The sequence below is a fragment of the Mytilus galloprovincialis genome, chromosome 3, assembly GCF_965363235.1.
Source record: "Mytilus galloprovincialis chromosome 3, xbMytGall1.hap1.1, whole genome shotgun sequence".
Classification (NCBI taxonomy): Eukaryota; Metazoa; Mollusca; class Bivalvia; order Mytilida; family Mytilidae; genus Mytilus; species Mytilus galloprovincialis.
The window spans coordinates 101,094,475-101,118,531 of NC_134840.1; the positions used below are offsets into that span (position 1 = coordinate 101,094,475).

The following is a 24,057-nucleotide window of genomic DNA, read 5'->3' on the forward strand; positions in this document are numbered from 1 at the left end:
GCCGTCTATCATAACTAGTTCGGGTCAAAGTACAAGATGGCTCCGAAAAAGCATGGTTTCGGAAAAAGAAAACGAAAATCAAAACAAAGTGCTTCAAATGGCGTTAAAAAGGGCAAATACGCCAATAACACTAACCATCTCCCAACAGAAAAACCTGAACAGTATGGAATTATTTGTTAGAATTGGGAAGAACAAATGAATGAATAAATAAATATAAATTAATTTATTTTTATCCCCCCTTTTTACGATAGTAGAGGGGCATAATGTTCTTCTTCTTTAGTTTCAGAAAACCATCAGCATACTGATGTTTACTTTCCGGCGCATGCCTGGTAAAATTTTTCAAATTTATGTATTTATAAATATAGTTTAACATATTCTATTCTATCATGTCTATTCCATATTTTTGTATATATTTATTAATTTTACAACTTTTCTTTCTTTTTAGATTTTTCGTTTTATTAAGGTTCATCATAACAAACAGACAATTATGGCTGTATTTACATGCCAAAAATTACTCTGAGTACAAACTTACCTGTGAAGTTTGAAAAGTTTTAATGCCTGGCATCCACTAGATATAATAAAGTTTAATGCATTTTGTGTTTCAGAAAGATAAAATCTCTTTTGGATTTTGATGGGCATTTTTTTTCCTTCATGCAAAAGGTCGAATCCGGCGTCCGTTCGCGCCCATTCACGTTCGCACCCACTCGTGTTCGCCCCCTTTCACTTTCGCACCCTACATGTTCGCACCCAAAGTCCGTTCGCGCCCAATTTCAATTGGTTTTGTGTTTAATAACTTTGTAATCAAGTTTTGGCAAGTAGTATTCTTATAAGTGTAATTGTTTTCATTGTCTCAAAATAAAGAGAGACAGCATTTTTTGTATTGTGACTAAAATCTTAATCATGTTTTGTATAGTGTATTGTTAAAAAAAAATAATACCGTAGATACTCGCCTATTAGTCGATCCGACTATAAGTCGGATGCCCTTTTCAGCTCCAAATTCTGAGGATTTAGTCTTGACCCTCGTATAAGTCGGACAAAATTTGGACATTTTTTTTGCAGTTGACAGTTACTGAACGCCGGTAAAACCAATGCAAATCCAGGAATTATATTCATTTTCTGCATGAATGTTTGTTTGGTTTGGATTTAGTTGATGTTGATTATGATAATTTATATAGCTGTTAATAATAAAGATTTATTTATTCCTGTTGTTTTGTTCACTGTTTGATTACAGATTAGCCATGTGTTGTTTACGTAATGCATCAATGATTTTGTAGGGTATGACTAACAACCTATTGTTTGAGAAAAGCGAGCATAAACCAGTATGAACCTGAAAAAATTTAAAGTAAATCAATATTTTTCACAGCACACATAACTCAGTGTTAAAGGAGCATGTACACTTCATAATTCTTATTATATTGTGATGATTAAAGGATTAAAAAAAATTAAGTGAAGCTAATCAACTTTATATTAAAATAAATCCCAACTCATTAGTGTCATCTGTTCACCTATCACTGATATTTTTCACACCTTTAGTGAATACAACTCTTTGTCTCTTAATTAGGGGTTATCAATGGATTATATTGGCTTGCCAATCAATTTTGTAATCTTTGTGTTTACCTGTGACATTTTAATGAATAATATTTTGATCTTGGGAATGAATCTTAAAATTATTTTTTATTATTGTATGATTTATAAGTATTAAATTGATATCATGATATCACAATAATGACACAATAACTCCGCTGAATACATCCTTTTACATAGTTGGTACATTGTTATCTCGTTTTCATTTTTGGTTCTTGGCTTTCTTTTGGGTTTATGCACAAACCATTTGACCATAAAAATCAATACACAAACCGGAAACAGTCGAAAATTCAACACAAATTGACAGAAAACGGTTAACAGAGAACAAATAAAACACAAAGATAGTATTGTAGTCATTTATTTTCAACAAAAACTTTTAATTTAGGGATTTATGTAGGTTTGGCAATCACCGACGTAGTTTTGACCAGGAAATTCACTCCTGACCACTTTTCTCGAGCTTGGATTTTTCCTCTGGTCGCTGGATCTCGCTTATAAGTCGGTACCCCTCTCTGGATTCTGAATTTTACTCCCAAACTTCCGACTTATAAGCGAGTACCTACGGTATTCCTTTTTAAATAAAGTGGAATTTTGTCAACATTTTATTTTGTGTTGAATAACTCTTAATCATGTTTTGGTTAGTGTATTGCTATAACTTTGTTTCATTGACTTGTTTCAAAATGAAGTGAGACTCTGACTTCGTTTTTTTTTTGGGTGTTGAATAAATTTTATCATGTTTTGGTTATAATAGTGTATTGCTATATTTTATTGTTTCATTGTTTCAGAACAAAGGGACCAAGCTGTTAAAAACAATTATCTTTTGTGTTTTTCATTTAAAATCTTCAATCTTTTACTCATACCAAGCTATAAATACATTCAGTATTTACACGAAAGCAATTAAAACCAACAATCATGACTTTCCAATTATTCAACTGGAATTAAAATTGGGCACGAACATGTAGAGTGCGAACGGACCTTGGGTGCGAACGAGCGAGGTGCGAACGTGTAGGGTGCGAAAGTATATTGGGCGCGAACGGACCTGATACCCAAAAGGTCTGAAAATTAACTAAGTTGTGGTTAAACTATGAGATGCTCCCTCAGGTAAAAAACCGGTTTGTATTGTTTTGATTGTTCTTAATTGACATACACAAGAGGTATCTTCACAACTACAGGTGAGTTAAAGAGTTCATCTGAGTCAGTGAGTGGACAGTATCAAAGTAATTCAGGTGTTTGTTTATTTTTACACCTTCTGCAGAAAGGGAAAAAAAATGCCCTGCAAAAACCAAAAACAATTTTATCTTTCTTTAACACAAAATGCATTTAACTTTTATATATCTAGTGGATGCTAGGCATTAAAACTTTCCAAACAGCACAGGTAAGTCTGTACACAAAGTAGTTTTTGAGGTGAAAATACGGCCATGTTTGTCCATTTGTTATGATGAACCTTAAAAAAAAAAAAAATTACATTATAAACAATTATTCATATGTTTAAACTTAATTTCCAATTATGTTTAACAAAATTTATGTGGGATTTATTTTATCAATTGATGTTTTTTCTTCAAAAACTTAAATAAAAAAACAATGAAGCCATTACCCAATCTGTTATTAAAATCATGAGAAAATTAGAACCAATAAACAGTCAGGTGTACTACTTGATACACTTATAAAAACAAGCTTACAAAATTATTCAACAAATAACAAAATAAGAGTGTGAATTTGAACAAGAGTGAACATGATTTTGGGTAAAAGAGCCCCGATTAATACACCTCTTCTCTAGTAAGTCCAATCCTAAAAATAAAGTCACTTGGACAAATTCCTGTTTTGGTCAACATGGTTAAGGGTCACAAAAATAAAGGTTACCAAAAACCAGCGGACAGGGAAAAAAAATAGAAAGCAAACATTTTGAAACTTTGATAGACTATGATCCACTTTAAAAACAAATTAACATCATAGATATTCTTTGTTTGAAGTGTTTACGCTTTGGTACATGTATAATTAACCAACTGTCCAGTCTCTGGTATCTAACAAATTTGCCAATTGAAAATTTCATAGCAAATAAGCCATCAAAAGGGTTTAGTAACTTTAATTTATATTTTATTTTCAGGTCAATTACAGAGAAAAAGGACTATCCCAGTCAGGTTAGTTTTCTTTTTCCTTTTTCTTCATGTAAAAATGCTAGGCATAAATTATAGCAATTATTCATATAGAAAGGTGAGCCAGTCACTTACGGGGGATGTGAACTTATTAAAAAAAGTATTTTAATATTAGAGGAAATATTACAGCATGCATGTACATGTACAAGATGCAAATGAATACTTAAAAACCAACAATCTGTGGTAAGTAAATTTTCTTGACACCTGATTTGAACATGGTGGCTGTCAATTTATCAGCTAGTAAAGTTTCTAAAAAGAGTTGCTATAAAACAAAAGTCATTTCCAGAAATTTTCCTGTAACTTAAAAATAAATAAATTAGCATTTATTTTATTGCTCATTTGGGGCTCAAATCCCGTATGAGATTATAACCTTACAGCATTGATTTATATAACCTTTGTGATCTTTATGTAAATAATGATGTAACTTTCTTTCAGTCAGAGGATAGTTCTTCAGAAGAGGAAGTTAACCCATACCAAGAATTAGTGTCATCAATTAAACAACAGTCAGGTATTTATCAAGCAATCCTTATATTAAAGGGAGGTTTGGAAACAGGATCTGTTCTTCAATCAAACAGGGTATTTATGTTGTTAATTTAGGAAACAAAGGAACCCCAAAGGTTGATTCATACTTTCTCTCCTGGCAGTAAAACATGTAGGTCAGTTGGTAACAAGAAATTCTTTCCCCCTATTAAACATACTTTTTGATCTCCTTTAGCAGTCAGAATTTTAGGCCCTTTATTCTGGTTGTCCCACCATACAGAAGTTCAAAATACAAGATTTGCACATTTTAGGATTCCTTGTTAATTTCCGAGCATTGTTTCAATAATCTTAACACCTTATTGCAGTGTTTATGTGAATTGTAAATTAAATTGCTATATATATGCAATCATGATTGCTAAATAAACGCCCTACAGGGTCTTGTCATTAACTCTTATAGAAATGAAAAGACTGATTATTGTTATATAAACATATCTGTGTTCTAATCTGAATAATTACTTATTAATTAGTTTTGTAAATATATATAAATTATTTCAAAGTAGTTTTTCTTACATGTACATGTAATCCTTAAATTCTTTATACTAGTTATATATAGTTGAAAAAATATTTTTTTATCTGAGTTGTAAGAATAATTCTTTCTCAGATGTATACACTTGTACTTTTGTACATGTATGTATCATAAGACTCTCAAACAAGTAAACTAATTATTTATAAATAAAAATAGGTTTATATAATACATAAGATAAGATAAGATAAGATATTTTTATTTCCAATTATGGGCCCCAAAGGGCATAAACATTACAACATCAATAATTTTTTTATAATACAAAACAAACAATGAGATAAAAAAAAAAAAAAAAGTTAAACGAGAACTATTTAAGTTCTTAAAGAATACGTAGATAAAGAATCTATAGTATGTTGGGTTTTTTTTAATATTAATGCATTTTATTACAAGTGTGGTTGATATAGATAACAAACAAGCAGCCCAAAAAGAAAAAAAAAAAAAAAAAAATAGATATCCACATATGTATAGTACACAAAAAGTTGGATCAATTAAATATATAATAATTAGCCAAAAAGAAAGTAGAAATTAAACATGTCCATGACTCATCCTGTGTCAGCAGCAAATAGGAAAGCATTATGGTTTCCTAAAGGCAGCTGACACCAGGGGACGATACCTTATGGGCCATAGGCATGTAAAATGTGTGTAAATGTCTCTTTCCTACCTGTATCAAAAGCAAACAAGGAAGCATCATAGGTAACTTGAATGCAGTTGATACCAGGGGACGATGCCTCAAGGATATAAGAGAACATTTGAATAAATAATATATCTTAACAATTATTTTTTTTTTTTTAATCGGCTAGTATGTTTGTGATATTCAGATGAATATAATTTTCTATGTCCAATCAAATGTATATACACACATAGATTTCCTTTAACTAATCTTCACTAAGGAAGATGTTTGTATATAAAATTACATATTATTTTAAGTAACTCAACATTTTCTACACTAAATAACCAGATAATTTTGCTTTGACTGTTCATATGATTAAAATAAGAATTATATTGTGCAATACTAGCTAACATACAATTTCTATCATCCTCAAATTTGTTACAATCAAATAGAAAATGAGCCTCATCTTCGACAGTATTGGAAGAACATTTATTACATATTCTGTTAATTCGGGGAATACCCTGATATCTACCTAATTCTATTTGTAATCTATGAGAAGATACACGTAATTTAGTAAAACTTCTTCTAAGTTCAAAATTCTTGATCAATGTTAGATATTTTTCAAAACCAAAATTTGTTTTATATAAAAGGTAAGTTTTCAGTTTACTGTCTGAAAATTTATCTATTTGTTTTTTCCAACAGCTAATAAACAATATTGATAGCTTGGTTTGTATATATTTCTTAAATTTGTATAAGGATTCACAAAATGGAGCATTTATGGCATTTGTATAGTCAATACCAAGTATTTTAAAAACAACATTTATTGAACCATACCATGATGTTATATTCATGTGATGTTGTGTCTTTGATTGTGTATATGCCTCTTTTAATAGAGGAAAATTATTACCTAAATTCTCTAATCTATACCAGTACAATAACATTCCTTTTATAATATTAAAATATATTGGAAATCTTCCAAGTTCAGATAACACTGCAGCATTTGTTGTTTTCTTGTGTACCCCAAGTATAAATTTACAAAATTTTATATGAAGTTTCTCACAGGATAAACCTGAATATAATTTTTCAAAAGATATATCTTCCTTCTTACATTTAGAGGAAAGAGAATTAAACATCCCCCATATTTCGCTACCATATAATATGTATATATGTATTGCATTTGTGTTCGATTACTGAATCCTCTTTAAAATTCAGGCCAGTATCTTATATTACCCAGTATTGCCCAGTAAAACCCAGTAAAACCCGGGTTTTCCCAGTATTTCCCACTGGGCTGGGCAATACTCATAAAACCCGGGTTTTTGCCAACCCTGTACAGAACCTTTCTGTTGTATTAATAAATGTTAATAGTTAAAATTTGTGTTCTCTTCCTGTATATCCATGAAATAACTGCCACTTGGATTTAAACAAATATCAATCAATCAAAGGTTAGTAAGTTACCTCAAACTTACTAGATTTATCTCCAATTTTACATGGAGTATTAAAAAAACCTTCAGCTTCACATGTTTTTTAGGGGCGACATGGTTTTCTGCTTTCAAGAGTTATCTTCATTTTTACCTTGGAATATTGCGCCATTGTCCATGATTGTCATTGTTTGTATTTTGTTAGCATTTGTATATCTTTTTTTTTATAGATAGTGATAAAAGTGAGGTAGAAAGTGACAGTGATGACTTAGAAGACAGCAATGATGATGTAGACAATGATAGTGAAGATGAAGATAGCGTGGATGGTAGCGATGACAATGTAGATGAAAAGGAGAACATAGAGACATCAAACAAATTAGATGATGCTAAACATGCTGTGTCAGAGAATGAGTCTGACAACTCTGAGACATCTGACAAGTTAGAAGACAGCGAGGAAGAAATAGATGAATCAGAGACAGAACAAGATGATGAAGACTTAGATGCACAAAATTTAGGTTTGTTTACCAGCTTATTTGAAATTGGGTGTATAGTGACTTTTTTGTCATTTATTGTCAATGACTGCAGTTTATGAAACTTGCTCAGAATATTTTGTAAATAGACAATGAATTGTTTCTTCTTAAATTTGTTAAATGTAAATTTGAGAATTATGAGTAATTTTGGTGGATTTTTATGACAGCAAAGTTGCAGTGGTATTCAGTGCAAGTTACTTTGAAATATTATAGATTGTGATCTCTGAAAAAGTAATGGACCATATAATGTTCAGTTTTACAATAGAAAAGTGTTATTTAGCAAATTTGTATGTTAAAAGATTGCCATTTTAAGAAACGAAAATAATTGTTGGGGTTTGGGGTTATAGGTTAGCAAGACAGCAACCTAATTAACAAAAAGGGAGAGCGATAGTGGAACAATGTATCTATGTTTCACAGTAAAAACTTTCTGACTTTCATCTTTTTTAGTGAGTACATATTGCAGTGAAAAGAATATTGACATGAATTTGTTTCTTTTTGTCTTTTATACTGATAAAATTTTGAATTTATTTACAGATCCATTTCTGGAGCATTTTGAAAAGGAGATATCTGAGGAGGATGTGACCAAGTTAAGCCAATCACAGTGGACAAAATCAGAAATGAAAGTAAGTTAAGCCAATCACAGTGGACAAAATCAGAAATGAAAGTAAGTTAAGCCAATCACAGTGGACAAAATCAGAAATGAAAGTAAGTTAAGCCAATCACAGTGGACAAAATCAGAAATGAAAGTAAGTTAAGCCAATCACAGTGGACAAAATCAGAAATGAAAGTAAGTTAAGCCAATCACAGTGGACAAAATCAGAAATGAAAGTAAGTTAAGCCAATCACAGTGGACAAAATCAGAAATGAAAGTAAGTTAAGCCAATCGCAGTGGACAAAATCAGAAATGAAAGTAAGTTAAGCCAATCACAGTGGACAAAAACAGAATGAAAGTAAGTTCAGCCAATCACAATTCAATATATCAGATTATTTGAAATTAAAAGTATTACAGATGGCTACAAATTGCCATCATATATATTATTAATTCCCTAACTATGCATTGGTAATAAGCAAAGTAAAAATTAACAGATGTTCCATTAAAATGGATGCAGGATTAAAAGGAGGGAGGTTTTTGGTGATTTATGGTTGTACCTCCATTTAAGGTTTGCAAAATTACACAAATAAAATATGTTAGTAGTAGGGGGATTGAAGAAGTACTTTATCCCTTTCAACCACCATATAATTGACACAGCCCTAATGTAAGTATTTTTCAAGTTTTTTTCTGTCTCAGATTGAAAGAAGAATTTAAAATATCTACTTAGAATGTCAAGGAAAACTGATAAGTTATGAAAAATGACAAAACATTATGATATTGTGTGTTTACAGATTCCCCACCTAGGTAAATGTACAGTCAGAACTATTAAAGGACAGCCACAGAAACCAGACAACTTGACTGACCTAAAGAAAATGCATGTAAGTTTTTACCTTTCAGAACATATACTTAGATTTCCTTAATAAAACATTTTATAAATAGCAAATGACTGAAAATAAATGGTATTGCAAATAATAATTTTCAAAGTATTTGGATAATTGTTAACTCACATATTTTTCAAGAAATAAAGCATATTTTACAATTTGGGAACTAAGCATGCTAATCTTGTACTTCAGTTTGAAGTCACTGGATTACCTACAGGAATATCAGATGTAGAAATTCAGTGAAACCTACAATTGTTTAATATTGTTGAAACTTGTTATTAAGAGTACATCTTAAAAAATATGTGTGTTTTGATGAATTTCATATTTTGTTTAGGTAAAACAGAGTTTATGCAATGAAGTCAAGACAACTAATATTAAACACGGTTCAGAAAAAGGTACATAATGACATTTAAGCAAGTGTTTGTCTAAAAGTCACATGCTTATTATCTTCTGTGTACTGTAAACCAACTTATTTTCGCGGCTACTTTATTTCGCGTTTTACCGTTTCTAGACCATTTCGCAGTTATTTATATTCGCGATTTTCTGTCTTACTTGATGAAGTTTAATAAGGAATGATCCAAGTTGTACATATTCGCGACAATTTATATTCGCATTATTTTTCTACTCGCGAAAGTCGCGAAAATAAATAGCTCGCGAAAATAGGTTGGTTTACAGTATGTTCGTGAATTCCAAATTTTATGAACCCCTTGTTGTTTTTGTGGTAGCATGTTAGCCTATTGTTTGGGATGCAGTGAGATTAATCCCTGGTCTGATAAAATTAATGTCTTGAACATTGATATTTGCTGCTTTTCTGCTTAACATACAGCATTTGAGATTAAGAGACATGGAATCAAAATAATATGTCAAGGTAGGACAACATGTCTTTCTGTTGACTGTTGTATTTGTAATTTTGTTTGTCTTTTGTAAAGTTTTGTATCATGAACCGTTCATCCAAAGCTTTTGAAATTTTAATATGTTGTTACTGACAACAAAATGAAGGTCAAGTTCAAGAATGACGATTTTGACTTTTACCGTTCAGGAGTTATGGTTCTTGAAAGATTGAAAAGGCGTTTCCAGTTGTGTCTGTGCATTTACGCATGAACTGTTCAATCAAAGCTTCCCAAATTTTAATATGTTGTTACTGATGAAAAAATGGAGGTCAAGTGAATTTGACTTTTACCGTTCAGGAGTTATGGTTCTTGAAAGATTGAAAAATGGCGTTTCCAGTTGTGTCCGTGCATTTACGCATGCACTGTTCAATCAAAGCTTCCAAATTTTAATATGATGTTACTGATGACAAAATGGAGGTCTAGTTCAAGAATGACGATTATGACTTTTACCGTTCAGGAGTTATGGTTCTTGAAAGATTAAAAAATGGGATTTCCAGTCATGTCCGTGCATTTACTCATGAACTGTTCAACCAAAGCTTTTCAAATTTTAATATGTTGTTACTGATGACAAAATGGAGGTCATGTTTAATAATGTCGATTTTGACTTTTACCGTTCAGGAGTTATGGTTCTTGAAAGATAAAAAAATGGCGTTTCCATTCATGTTGTTGCATTTACTCATGAACCATTCAACATAAGCTCTTTCAAATTTTAATATGTTGATACTGATGACAAAATGCAGGTCAAATTTGATATTGACGATTTTCACTTTCACTGTTCATCAGTTATGGTTCTTGTGATATTGCCAGGACATAAATGTTAATAAATCGGTTTGCTGTCGTTGTGACAGCCTCTTGTCATCTTTGTGAAGCCATCAACTCTGTGAAATACATTTTGCATGAATAAGGTTTTGATGGTTCTATACAAACTATTGTCATTTGGTTCTGGTTTGATAAAAAAATCTGTATTTATCATATACCATTGTTTATTTAATTTTTCAGGAGATTTAAGCCCACTACAGCTGATGGTATTTAAAATTCTTAATCAATATCAGGTAAGAAAAGTAAAGAATGGAAAGAGCGGTAAAAACAAAAACACATTAAAGACAGACATCACCATGAAAAAGGAAGAAAAAGATGACAAGTAATAAATGGTTTTACAAACTGTTTCACCGAAAACAGTTAATAACCACAAGACCCTATTAAAAACTAAGGCTGAAGTCAACAATAAATTCATTCTCAACTACAGCCATCCTAGGTGTTCCCATGCAACATAGATAAAAATCTGTTAAAAAAGATTGAATAAAATTGAGAATGGAAACTAGGAATGTGTCAAAGAGACAACCACCCGACCATAGAGCAGACAACAGCAATAAGGCCACCAATGGATCTTCAATGTAGCGAGAAACTCCCCCACCCTGACCTGTCCTTTAGCTGGCCCCTGAACAAATATGTATACTAGTCAGTGATAATGGACGTCATACTAAACTCCAAATTATGCACAAGAAACTAAAATTAAAAATCATACAAAACTAATAGAGGCCAGAGGCTCCTGACTTGGAACAGGTGCAAAATTGCTGTGGGGTTAAACATGTTTTTTGAGATCTCAACCTTCGCCCTATACCTCTAGCCAATGTAGAAAAAACATATACGCACAGTAAAACTCAGTTTGAGAGAAGTCCGAGTCCGATGTCAAAATATGAAACAAAAGAAAATAAACAAAATGATAATGTGTTTTGTAATAATACTACATAAATAACAACAGACTACTAGCAGTTACTGACATTCCAGCTCCAGCCCTCAATTAAACTGATTGAAAGATTATGTCTTCATCATATAAATATCAGGCACAATCCCTCTTGTAAGGGGTTTAGTATTATATACCATCTTAAAATATATGAGAACATAACCCGTGTCATGCCAATAACTGGTTTTAGAATGAATGTGTTAAATTCCGATGCAAAGACCCTATAAGGGAATCAATATTAAAGCCAAAATATGCAATCTTTAATGACCTGACAACAGTATCCACTATATCTCTTCTTAATAAGTCTGTTTAAAGGTTTTGTTGGCTTTTGACGTGAAAACTGACATTTTTGTGCTTTGTAAAGAATATTGAATGTGAAATAACTGAACGTATAAGATGTCTGCATGTTGAGTTATATTTACGAATGATTTCCTTCATTGATGAAATTTTTTAGGAGATATTTTATGCTGTGACAAGTATTATGGACAAGTTATTTGTTAAATTTCAACATTAGAATTATTCAAATTGCTAGAATTAAAAAAAAACAAACAAAGGATATCCATCCTTGTCATAAAATCCGTACATGCACAACCGAAAAAACACAAAAAGCAATGTAAACCTAGTTGGCATAAGTAGACTTTACTGTTTACGTTCAAACATTTTGACAATGCTATACATTTTATCATTTCCATGTGAATTATGATTCAGGATAGACATAAAATATTGAAAGATGAATAAAAGAATAAATATGTAATTATTTTGTTTTAGGACTTATATTACCCATGTAGAACACAGGAAACGGGAGAACATCTGCGACTGGTTTATTGTTTACATGCCTTGAATCATGTACTGAAGTAAGTATCTTAATTGGCTACCAAGTGACCCTACAAAAGAATGAAAGCAATTATATGTAGGTTATCCATCAACAAAACACTGATCAAATGACACAAATACAGACAGGCATCTAGAGGTCAATATAACAGTCTTTAAAAGTAGACAATTTGCTATGCATTATGTTATACCACAATGGTTCACTTGGTAATAGAATACTATGGACATCTGATTTAGGGTTTGTCTGACCGAAACAGAAATTTGAACTTTTCTTCTATATATTCAACTAAAAAATCTTGAAAGTTCTGTCTGTCCGAAAGATTTTTTGTCTGACATTTTGTCGGTCAGACAGACTTTGGGATACACTGCATATTCCTTATGATATGATCCGTCTAATTTTAATGCCAAATTAGAGTTTTACCCAAATTTCATGGTCCACTGAATATAGAAAATGATAGTGAGAGTGGGGCATCCGTGTACTGGGGACACATTCTTGTTTTAAAACGTGTAGCTTTATATTTTGTTTTGTTTATAGGAACAGAAAGCGTGTCATTTCACACAATACCAAGATGAAACTTCCAGGCAACGAAGACAAGTAAGTAAGGATTATAATTTCTTTGTTGGACATACCTGCATTAAACCATAATTTTTAAATTGATCAATTATGTAACAAATAATTTAGGAAGTCTGTTTTCACCTTAGAACCACTTTGTAATGTACCCAAATATTTTCAATTAATGAAAAACAATCTATAAACTAACATTCAAATTAATATCAAAAATAGTTGTCAGGGAGAGGTGGTCAAGGGAGATATTGACCAGCATAGGGACATAAATTGAACCTTAAACAAGATCAAACTGTTGCCCAAGGTTAATCTTTGTCTAGAAAAGTCCATTTAAACATGTTACTAATATATTGATTTAATTGAACTTGACTTATCAGGGACAGAGGAAGTATACATAGTTCTCTCCTTTTTGTGCCCTAGCTGTAGCAGAGGGGCATTAAGTTTTACCCATCTGTACATCATCCTTCCATGCATCTCAAAATTTGTTTTTGTTCTATATCTTAATTTTGCCTTAACCAATTGTTATGAAAACTTATACACAATGTTTATTATCACTAAATAAAGATCAAGTTTGGATTTTGGTGGTGTCACTTACCTAGCTACTGTTATGCCTCTTGACAAATGGAAATTTGAATTTGGGTAGCATCACTTTTGCTCTTCTGGAGATGTTTCCCTTTTTAACATTATATGCAAGTGGGGGAATTTAGATCTACAGTCAGCAAATTAAAAAAAAAAAAAGTTATTATGTTTTTTTGTGAGTTATTTGTTACTTTGGTATATGTTTATTTCAGGGATTACAGAGATCAAGGTCTAGCCCGACCGAAAGTGTTGATAGTTATACCATTTAGGGAAGCAGCCTTACGCATCGTTGATATTATGATTAGTCTACTGAAATCTGACGAAAAGGTTAGTTTTCATTAAAGTGTTGATTTACCATTGTCAACATAGTAAAATGTGTGGTGTTGGCTAGTCCATTAAAATGAATGCGAGAGAATATGAGGGGACTAAAAATCCATTTTCTTTTTCTTTTTTTTTGGCTTGCATCAACAAATGGACAAACATCAAAATAGACCCATGTCCAAAAATAGAATAATACTGTCAATCCTTCATGTACCATTCCACATACATTAAGATAGAATTGCCCTGAAATACAGCATGTCTTTTCATTCCAATATGCCTGAAATATTTTAAACCAAACAAATTCTGTACACAATTTATTTACTGACTTACATGAGTAGGAAGATTATCCAAAGTTGTCTTAATTTTGAATTTTCTTTTTTACGAATCTAAGAATGTTTTACAACTTCAATTGTGATTGTTTTGTTTAAAGAGCATGGTTAGTAACAAAAAGAGATTTTACTCAGAATATAAGTTGGATAATACAGACCAGAGAAGAGGAGCCAAACCGGGTATGTTTAAAATAATTAAAAAAAGGATTCAACCTTTCAATTGTAAACTGAATATGAAAGATGAAGGTTGATGAAGCATTTAAGTTAATACTAAAGAAAATAGGAAACTAGGAAATTATCAATTAAATAGTAATATGAAAAAAGAATCAAGGAGTTTGTCAAAGTAGACGAATTCAGCCATTCAGAATTTTGATATAATGTGAGTTTTCATTTATTTTATAAACTATGTTTATTACACCCAAAGGCATTCTAATTTAAATGTTAAAGAGAGTTCACTTCGATTAAGAGGAAAAGTAACTGTAATAATGTCTTGGTATTTAACTTTCTTCTAAAAGTTCACTCCTATTGTATTACCAAATTTCCTTTACTGGAGAATGTCCGTTTGAAAAAGTGACATTAAATAGGTTGTCCCACATCGAAAGAATGCACCAATCAATGAACATTTAAGATTGGGAGAAGAAAAATATTCCTACGGGTGTTCACTTTTTACCCTACTCATAATGCTACTAATGTTAAAATGCACAACAATTCCCCCTGGTCAAGTTATTTTGACACCATACCTAATTTATTTATAGTATTATTTGATTTCATCCTTATAACGCATGTAATATTTGCCACTGAACTTTAAGAGACAATTGAACAAGGCCAGACTTGGGGTAATTGTAATTGTAATCATTAATCAGCTGTAATTGATTACAATTTTTCAAGTAATCAGTGTAATCATTAATCAGCCAAAAATCTGATTACATGTAATTTAATTTAATCAATTACTTTTCAAAATACCCTGTAATCATGATTACTTTTTGATTACATTCTGATTACAATGAAAAAAATCTAAAATTGTGTTTTTGTTTCATTAAATGAACCTCTTTGTTCATATTTGATAAATTTTTAACATACTGAAATGGTTTGGTTACTTTAAGCTTGTCTACTTCAGTAAAAAATAAACTGTTACAGTATTGAGAAGTCATCTTTAGCCTAAGCAGAGACATATAATATAATTATATACCTTCTATCTTGGTAAAAGATATTGTACATACATGTATATTCATCGTTTTATAATGATCTTCATATTAATATTTGATAATAACTGTTATATATTCAAGTAATACTTTTCTTTAACCCTGAATTATAATCTTTTGTTAATTTTTGTGATTTTTGTCAACTTTGAATTGACAGGTAGGAGACTAATTAAGGTTTGTTTTTATTGCAATTACCAATTGAGTATAGCTGTAGGGAAATATATATGATAAAAGATAAATCAGACATGAAAATTTATCTAATTAGAACAAACTAAATTAAAAGTTGGACAATTATGTTGTTTAAACTTTTTTTTGTATTTGGACTGGACGTGTAAAATGCAATGGTTTTTAGTACTTTAATACAAATTGTTTACAATTTGATTAAACATTTCTATTAAAATTTAATATAGTTTTAACTGGTACAAATGTAACTTTATTTCATCCATATTTAAACTTCCATGAACTGCAACTTGGAATACATATAAATTATGAAAGAGGTCAGAAGACAAACAAAAAAACTCTTGATTATGATATATCTTTGTTAAATTTAATTCAAAATAATTTAGAGATCATTGGTGATAAAGTGTAATGTATATATATTATGTAGTGAAATTTGGTGTTTATTTAAGTAGATGACGTTCAATTTGAAGTTATCATTTTATAATTGAACCAAATAAAATACGCTCTCAAAAATGCTATAGTTATATTAAACGTTTATTCATCCACATCATTCAAAATGTTTTGTTTTTAAATTCATTGTAATCAGATGTAATCATGATTACTTTGCCAATGTAATCATTAATTTAATCAGATACTTTCAGAAATGATGTAATCATTAATTTAATTTAATCGTACAATTGACAAAGTAATTGTAATTTAATCAATTACATTGAAAGTAATCGGACCCATCTCTGAACAAGGCTGACATATGAGGACTGTTGTATTGTTTAATTTTATTTCATGTATTTTATTTTTTCAGAGGACTATGAGTCAACCTTCACAGGAAATACTGATGATCATTTTAGGATTGGATTGGGTGTGGCTAAAAAGACATTAAAATTATACACCAATTTCTATGCTTCTGATATAATATTAGCATCACCATTAGGTCTTAGGACTATTATTGGATCTGAAGGGTAAGGACCATTTATTATGATAAATTCCATTCCAAAAATTTACTTTAATATTTGAATCTGTTAAGTTTATGAAAATTAAAAAACTGATTTTGAAATGTTTACCCTGTATCAGCATGTCAAGTTTATAAAGTGATTTGACGACTTGTTTGTCTTTTTTCTTTTTTTTCACTTCATTTTTAAGGTCTTTCTCTGACTTATATGTTTGTACGTCACTTAAGTATCTCCCATCTATACTGTGGATTCATTAATATTCATTGGATTTTGTGGGTACAGGTTAACCACAAATTTTAATGTTCAACGATTTGTATATTTTTCATTGACTTGTAAGCAGATTTTGGCAGAATCCCGAAATTAAATTTCCAGGAAAGTGTTAGTTTTCCTCAATCCACGAAAATTGGTTCCCACGAAAAGATATGAATCCACAGTATTTGCTTTGTTTGTCTCATCTTTATGATATGTTTTATGCATACACTTTGGAAAAGTTGTTTTTGTTTGAATATTAGTTGCCCAAAGATTTTCTACCTTGGATATATTTTCTTCCAAATTTGTATTTTTCAAATTACTATAAAATTTCAGCAAAATTTCTTTATTGGAACAAAACTGCACTTCAGTTTAAGCAGAACAATATATTAATACTAAATAATACAATTTATCAGTGTAGAACTTAATTCTAAGGGCTATTCCAGAAAAAAATGTATGGGGGGTTGGAAGGCACATTATATTAATAATATATGGGTGATGGGTATCAGAGCAACTTTTCACACTATAATTCTCAATTACAATTGTCTTGGTGGCGGGGCTGACAAAAACTGCCTTCCACCCCCCCCCCCCCCCCCCACTACATTTTTTTCTGGAATAGCCCTAACCATGATTATGATTTATTTTCAGAGATAAAGAGAGAGACTATGATTTTCTGAGTTCTATAGAGATGTTAATATTTGACCAAGCAGACATTTTAATGATGCAGAACTGGGATCATATTATTGTAAGATTTCATCAATTGTTGTCTATTTTAATATATATTAGATATATTAAAAACAAAACTCTGATGAAGCGGAAAATATTTTGACCAGGCAAATCTATTTGTGTGGTATAAACAAAATTCAGAAGTGTTTGCGATATTTCTGATATTGCAAAATTGTAAGGAGATAGGATTCACAAAGAAAAATGCATTTCATATTATGCTAGCATTATTTTGTATGCAGCATTTCTTGAAAGAGTAATAATGCATATTATTGCATAGCAATATAATATTACCCGCAGAAAGTAACCAAAAGTTAGCGTGCAATAAATTCTAATATTGCACTAGTGCAATAAATCATCAAAATTCATGACGTCATCAACGACAAAATCTTAGTTTAAACCAATTTTTACTTTCAAATATTATATTTCTATACAATAAAAGGGTTATTGCATGAATATTGGGGAATATTGTCCCTCGTAGAACATATATTGCACTCGCAAGCTCGTGCAATATAAAATTCTACTCGGGACAATATTCACCAATATTCATGCAATAACCCTATATTATTGCAAAGCGATATAATATTTCCCACAGAACGTAACCAAAAGTTAGCGTGCAATAAATTCTAATATTGCACTAGTGCAATAAATCTTCAAAATTCATGATGTCATCAACGTTTAAATCTTAGTTTAAACCAATTTTTACTTTCAAATATTATATTGCTATACAATAAAAGGGTTATTGCATGAATAATGAGGAATATTCGTGCAATAACCCTGTATTACACTTTTAGTCAAATTATTTTAATATTACAATATTAAATGACTGCAAAAAATTTGTAATGTGACTGTTGTTTGTTATTTTTCAGCATTTAATGAAACATTTTCACTTACAACCAAAAGAATCACACGGAACAGATTTCTCAAGAGTTAGAATGTGGACATTAAATGGTTGGTAAGTCTCAAAATGTTTAATTCTATTAAGAGAAAATCTAAGTATGACTTTAAATTTATTGATTAAGTATAAGAGAGAAGAAATATTACTGTTTGAAGAAGAAAATAGACACTTTTTTATTAAAGAACTATTTTGAACACAAGATTTAAAACAATAACTTTACAAAAATTAAGCTACAGATAATTCAAAAAGCTGACAAAGGTGGATTCCTATTTTCTTGGATTGATTTTTTTTTTCATTGATATGAGATTTTCACCGTTTTGCAAGGTTTGAATAAAAGCCTTTAAAACGTTTAAAAACATAAACCTACATAATACTTATGATCAAGGGTACCAGTTTGGAGGTTGTGCTTATTTGTATACATAGTAAACAACAAGTAAGGGATGTACCATTTAAACATTCATGATACCCATGAGAGATATTTCGAAAAAGGGGTTTCACGCTATACATGCATTTTTTAAAGATTTATTTAACATATCAAATGTACAAAAAACCAACCCATAGGTCTGATTATGAAGATCTTCCATTTGTCCTATGTATGTTTTATAGGTCCGGACGGCTATGAATCTGTCCTAATTATGATAGATGTAATATATTATTGCCACATGTGGGCAAATGACAAGAAAGCATTTGATTGGTTGTTTGTCTTTTTCAGGAGTAAATATTACAGACAGAACATTATACTGAGTTCAGTTAGTGATCCACAGATTTTATCATTGTTTAACAAACACTGCTGCAGTATCCTTTAATAATGAACTCACTAAACCATCATCAACCTAATTAGGATATTTCATTTTTAATCTGATTTTTGTGACAAAAATGTCCGTTATTGATTTGGGGATGTACGGCAGTCGGGCGGCTGGGCGGTCGGGCGGTCAGCAACCAAATGTTGTCTGTGCATTTACTCGTGAACTATTCAACCAAAGCTTTTCAAATTTTAATATGTTGTTACTGATGACAAAATGGAGGTCAAGTTCAATAATGACGATTTTGACTTTTACTGTTCAGAAGTTATGGTTCTTGAAAGATTGAAAAATGGCATTTCCAGTCGTGTCCGTGCATTTACTGTGGATTCATTATTATTCGTTGGATACCAATTTTCGTGGATTTCGTGGGCACAGTCAAACCACGAAATTAAATATTCAACGAATGATAATTTTTCTATAGGTTTGTATGCAGACTTCAGCAAAACCACGAAATTAAATATCCATGAATATGCAAGTTTTTCTTAATCCACGAAAATTGGTACCCACGAAAATAAATGAATCCACAGTACGCATGAACTGTTCAACCAAAGCTTTCCAAATTTTAATATGTTGTTACTGATGACAAAATGGAGGTCAAGTTCAATAATGACGATTTTGACTTTTACCGTTCAGGAGTTATGGTTCTTTAAAGATTGAAAAATGTCTTTTCCAGTCGTGTCCGTGCATTTACTCATGAACTGTTCAACCAAAGCTTTTCAAATTTTAATATGTTGTTACTGATGACAAAATGGAGGTCAAGTTCAATAATGACGATTTTGGCTTTTATCGTTCAGGAGTTATGGTTCTTTTAAGATTGAAAAATGGCTTTTCCAGTCACTCATGAACCATTCAACCGAACTTTTCGAATTTTGATATGTTGATACTGATGACAAATGGAGGTCAAATTTGATATTGAAGTTTTTCACTTTCACCGTTCATCAGTTATGGTTCTTGTGATATTGGCAGGATACAAATAAATGTTAATAAATCCGGTTTGCTATCGTTGTGACAGCCTCTTGTTACTTGTATTTTGATTGGACTGTTAAAATAGATTTTTCACATGGCAAGGAGCATTAAGTTTTACTCTTGTCAGTTCATTCTTAATTAGTTTCTTTTCTCCCTACTTTAGGTTGCCTCTATGAAATATTATAAAAATTATACACAATGGTTATTAAATGGATCAATACATCAATTTTGCCACCCTCGAGGTATGCCCCATAATGAATGGAAAACTTGGAAATGTGCAGTTTCAGCACTCTTATTTTACTTTGCAACAACCAAATGTTCTGAAACCACGAACACCGATCAAGATCAAATATTGTAGTTGTCAGTTTTGCGTTTCTCAACATGCTCAAGTTGTGTTAAAATGGAAAAATTGCTGAATTTGCTGTATATTCACAAGTGTTGAATCCTATGAAAACATTCTTTTCATTAACTTATGCATAGAATAATTATAAGCAACCACCAGAATGGGGTTGCAAACAGAAAACATTTTTTATGGGTAGTTTTGAAAGATTGCCTGAATGATTCTAGGAAATTTCTGCTTGGCAGGATAAAGAAAACTGTCTTTTGGTACCTCATACATTAATTTCTGAATCAGTCTAAAAGGAAAAGTTTACAGTTCTTAGCAGAGGAAAAGGATGTCACACACTTAAATATAGGAAAGCTGTTTATAATTACCTGAACTTATAGCATTGATTGTGACAAATAAATTGAATCTCAGTAACAGTCATTAACTCTTTTCTTTCTGAATACACAGATTTATTTCATACATTTTAGTCCTTAACATGTTATTTAGATTACAATGGTAAAATAACTCTACACAGACCAGAAACAAAAGGATCTATATCACAAGTAGTGGTCCAGTTACCGCAGGTAGGTGTTAAGTTCCTACAAAAACACTACAGCTAAAATAAGTTAGTTTTATGTTGTTGTAGAAACCATGCAAATGTTAGTGTTAAAGATGATGCTATAGTAAAAAAGAAAAGTCTCACAACTAAACAGGTTCCCGATAGAATGCCAGCTAAACAAAGAATCAATATTTAAGGTAGTCTTGTAGCATCAGGGCTTCACAAATTTAAGTCTACATGAAAAAATCAAACTGAATACAAGATATTGATGATGAGGGACTTAGTAGGCAGAGTTAAACGTTAATCTAGTGGTTACTTACCTGTCAATGTTTATATCATGAGTTCAAACCTTAAAGTCATAAGAAACCTCAAATTAAAAAAAATAATGCATATGTTTTTATATAACTTAATGGATAGTTTTCATTATAAAACTTATGTACATATACTTTTTTCTGAAGAAAATTCTTTAATTTATTCATATATAGAAGAAGTTTACTTTATTCTAATTGCTTCCCCCGACATATTTTCCATATGCAAAGTGACCTCAGTGTGACCCATCTCGTAAAAATCCGGTGATCGCAATACGCATGGATGTCCTTAAAATAAACTAATATCTAAATTTACATGTTAAACACGTGCTCAATTTCCATGCTTTTTTGTTGATTTTTTGTCGATTGTTGACAAACAGGTGACAATCGTTAAACTTCGGCTTCACAACACGAACTTTAATTACCTGCCATATTTTCACAATAACACTGACCGATTGAAAAAAAAATTTACACGAAAAAAATGACAAATTTCGTGCACAGAAGACTAAGTTTATGATGTTTGTATGCATTGGTTCAAGAATTGGAAGAACATTATTTTTCACCGGTCACACGTTTCTTATGACTTTAATCATCAACTCCAGACTCAAAAAGCTTGAATTGTCAGTTTTCCTGCTGAAAGTTGGTGGTTCTCTCTGAAAACTCCTGTTTCTTCTTCACACAAACTAGTCGCCATGAAATACCCCCAAGTGTGCTGAAAGTGTAGTTTTACACCGACAACTAACCAATCAAGTAGTCAATATGAGATCAACTGAATACATTACACTTGTTCAAACAACAACAACCAAAAGAAATGATAATGTCATCTAAAAGAAGAAAGAAAAATGGAATTGAAGTTGAATGTGTAAAATATGATAATTTAGCAAATTAATCTTCTTTTTCAGGTTTATCACAAGTTGAGTTGCAGTAGCTATAGTCAGTTAGCTGATGACAGGTTTAATTTCTTTCTTCAAAAAGTGAGTAAATGATTTTTACTTTAAACAATATTTAATTGTATTTACTATTAAGATATTCAATATGTTAACGCTATGAATAATTAAAATGAAAAGAGATGTATTAATGTCAAAAGCCTTATTTTTCATTCTTAAATTTATTTTTGACCAATTCTATTCAGTGCAGAAGAAATTACTATGCTTTATTTTACATATATTCTTTTGGTTTTCAGATTTTACCAACCCACAAAGACCCAGTATTAGCACAGACATTAATTTATGTTCCATCTTACTTTGATTTTGTCAGATTGAGGAATTATTTTGTCAGAGAAGATTTAAGCTTTGTTTATATTAGCGAGTAAGTATTTAGTGTTGTTTAAAGAAGTTAAGTTTTGTATAAATATCAAATTACTGCGAAAAAAACGAACATATCATTGTTGTTAAATTGTATAGGCATAACTAGTGATTTCACATTTTTAGTAGACCTAATTTTTATATATTATGGTAAGTAGCAACAAAAACTCACAGGTAATATCATTGAGATTAATAAATGCTCTTTGAATTCCGGAATAGCAAATTGAGATGAAAACAAGAAAATTTGACATCCTAATTGAATTTTGACCAGAGTAGAATAGAGATCGAAGAAATTCAAAAAACAATTATTACTTGATCAGGTAATAATTAGAGAAAATTGTTTTAAAGCTGAAGCTGGTAAAATTTGTGTTAAAAAGTAAAGATTGAAAGTATTATAAATATGACTTTTTTTTAAATTTTCAAAAACTGCAATTATTCCTGTATTTTACAGATATACTAAAGATAAAACTTTGTCAAGATCTAGGAACCAGTTTTTCCATGGAAATGCTCATTTTATGCTGTATACAGAAAGAGTTCATTTTTATAGAAGGTGAAGTAAAAAAAGTCATTTTATTGTTAATTATTTTTGATAATAATATCCAAGTAAAAAAAGCTTAACAACTTGTCTTATCTGACTTTCTGCAATTTTATTTTTTTTGATTTCCCAACTATATGATATATAAAGATCAAAGTCTGAATAACTCTTGTAAGTTGTAAAAAGAAATCATACCCACTAATTAGTAGCTCTAAGTTTTTACAAGATATAAATAAATATATTGTTTATGTTTTAAGTTACATTTGAAAGTAAATTGTAAAATGTCTTATCATGTTGTATTTATATTTCTTTTCCTCGTTCGAGGCCGCAAACGCAAATAAAGTATTTATGAACAAAACTCAAACACACATCTATGGGAAACAGCTCGCCTAGACGAGTGCAGCAAAGTTATATTTTCTAATAATATAACTGTCCTCAATCACTTTGCCAGCACACTAAGACCGCTACAACATACATGTCTTACAAACATATCTACAATGAAAAATAATGAAATACAATCTTTCATATCACAAAACAATGTTTACATAATGTTCTTTTTTAAGATCTGCAGAAAAAAACGTAATGCTTTTACAATAGTTATAAATTAATACAAAAATTGTTTCTAAATGTTTTAAGTTACGGTACCACATGTTAAAAGTAAATTGTAAAATGTCTTATCATGTTGTTTTTATATTTAATTGATATCCTCTCTCTGTTTCAGATTTAAAATTCGAGGAATTAAACACATTATATTCTACGAGTTACCATTGTTTCCCCATTTCTACAGTGAACTGTGCAATATGTTGATAGAGAACAGACAGGAGAATTCATCATGTACTGTTATGTATTCACAATATGATGTACAAAAATTGACAGAAATTGTAGGATCTGATAGAGCATCACATATGATTTCATCATCTAAACACATTCATATGTTTGTAACGGGGGAATAAAACATGATTACATTTGTA

At 30.7% G+C, this 24,057-nt stretch overlaps 1 protein-coding gene across 1 annotated transcript; it reads left to right on the top strand.

Moving 5' to 3' along the window:
* Positions 1-24,057, top strand: LOC143069549 (U3 small nucleolar RNA-associated protein 25 homolog). Its single transcript, XM_076244237.1, has 21 exons — positions 1-161; positions 3,686-3,719; positions 4,170-4,242; positions 7,056-7,340; positions 7,890-7,978; positions 8,739-8,825; positions 9,163-9,223; positions 10,718-10,770; positions 12,231-12,316; positions 12,829-12,888; positions 13,650-13,764; positions 14,189-14,267; positions 16,269-16,425; positions 17,314-17,410; positions 18,258-18,343; positions 18,999-19,081; positions 20,888-20,964; positions 22,150-22,221; positions 22,431-22,555; positions 23,003-23,101; positions 23,808-24,057. The coding sequence occupies exons 1-21, from the start codon at positions 37-39 to the stop codon at positions 24,037-24,039; spliced, it is 2,175 nt and encodes a 724-aa protein (XP_076100352.1). The 5' UTR covers positions 1-36; the 3' UTR covers positions 24,040-24,057.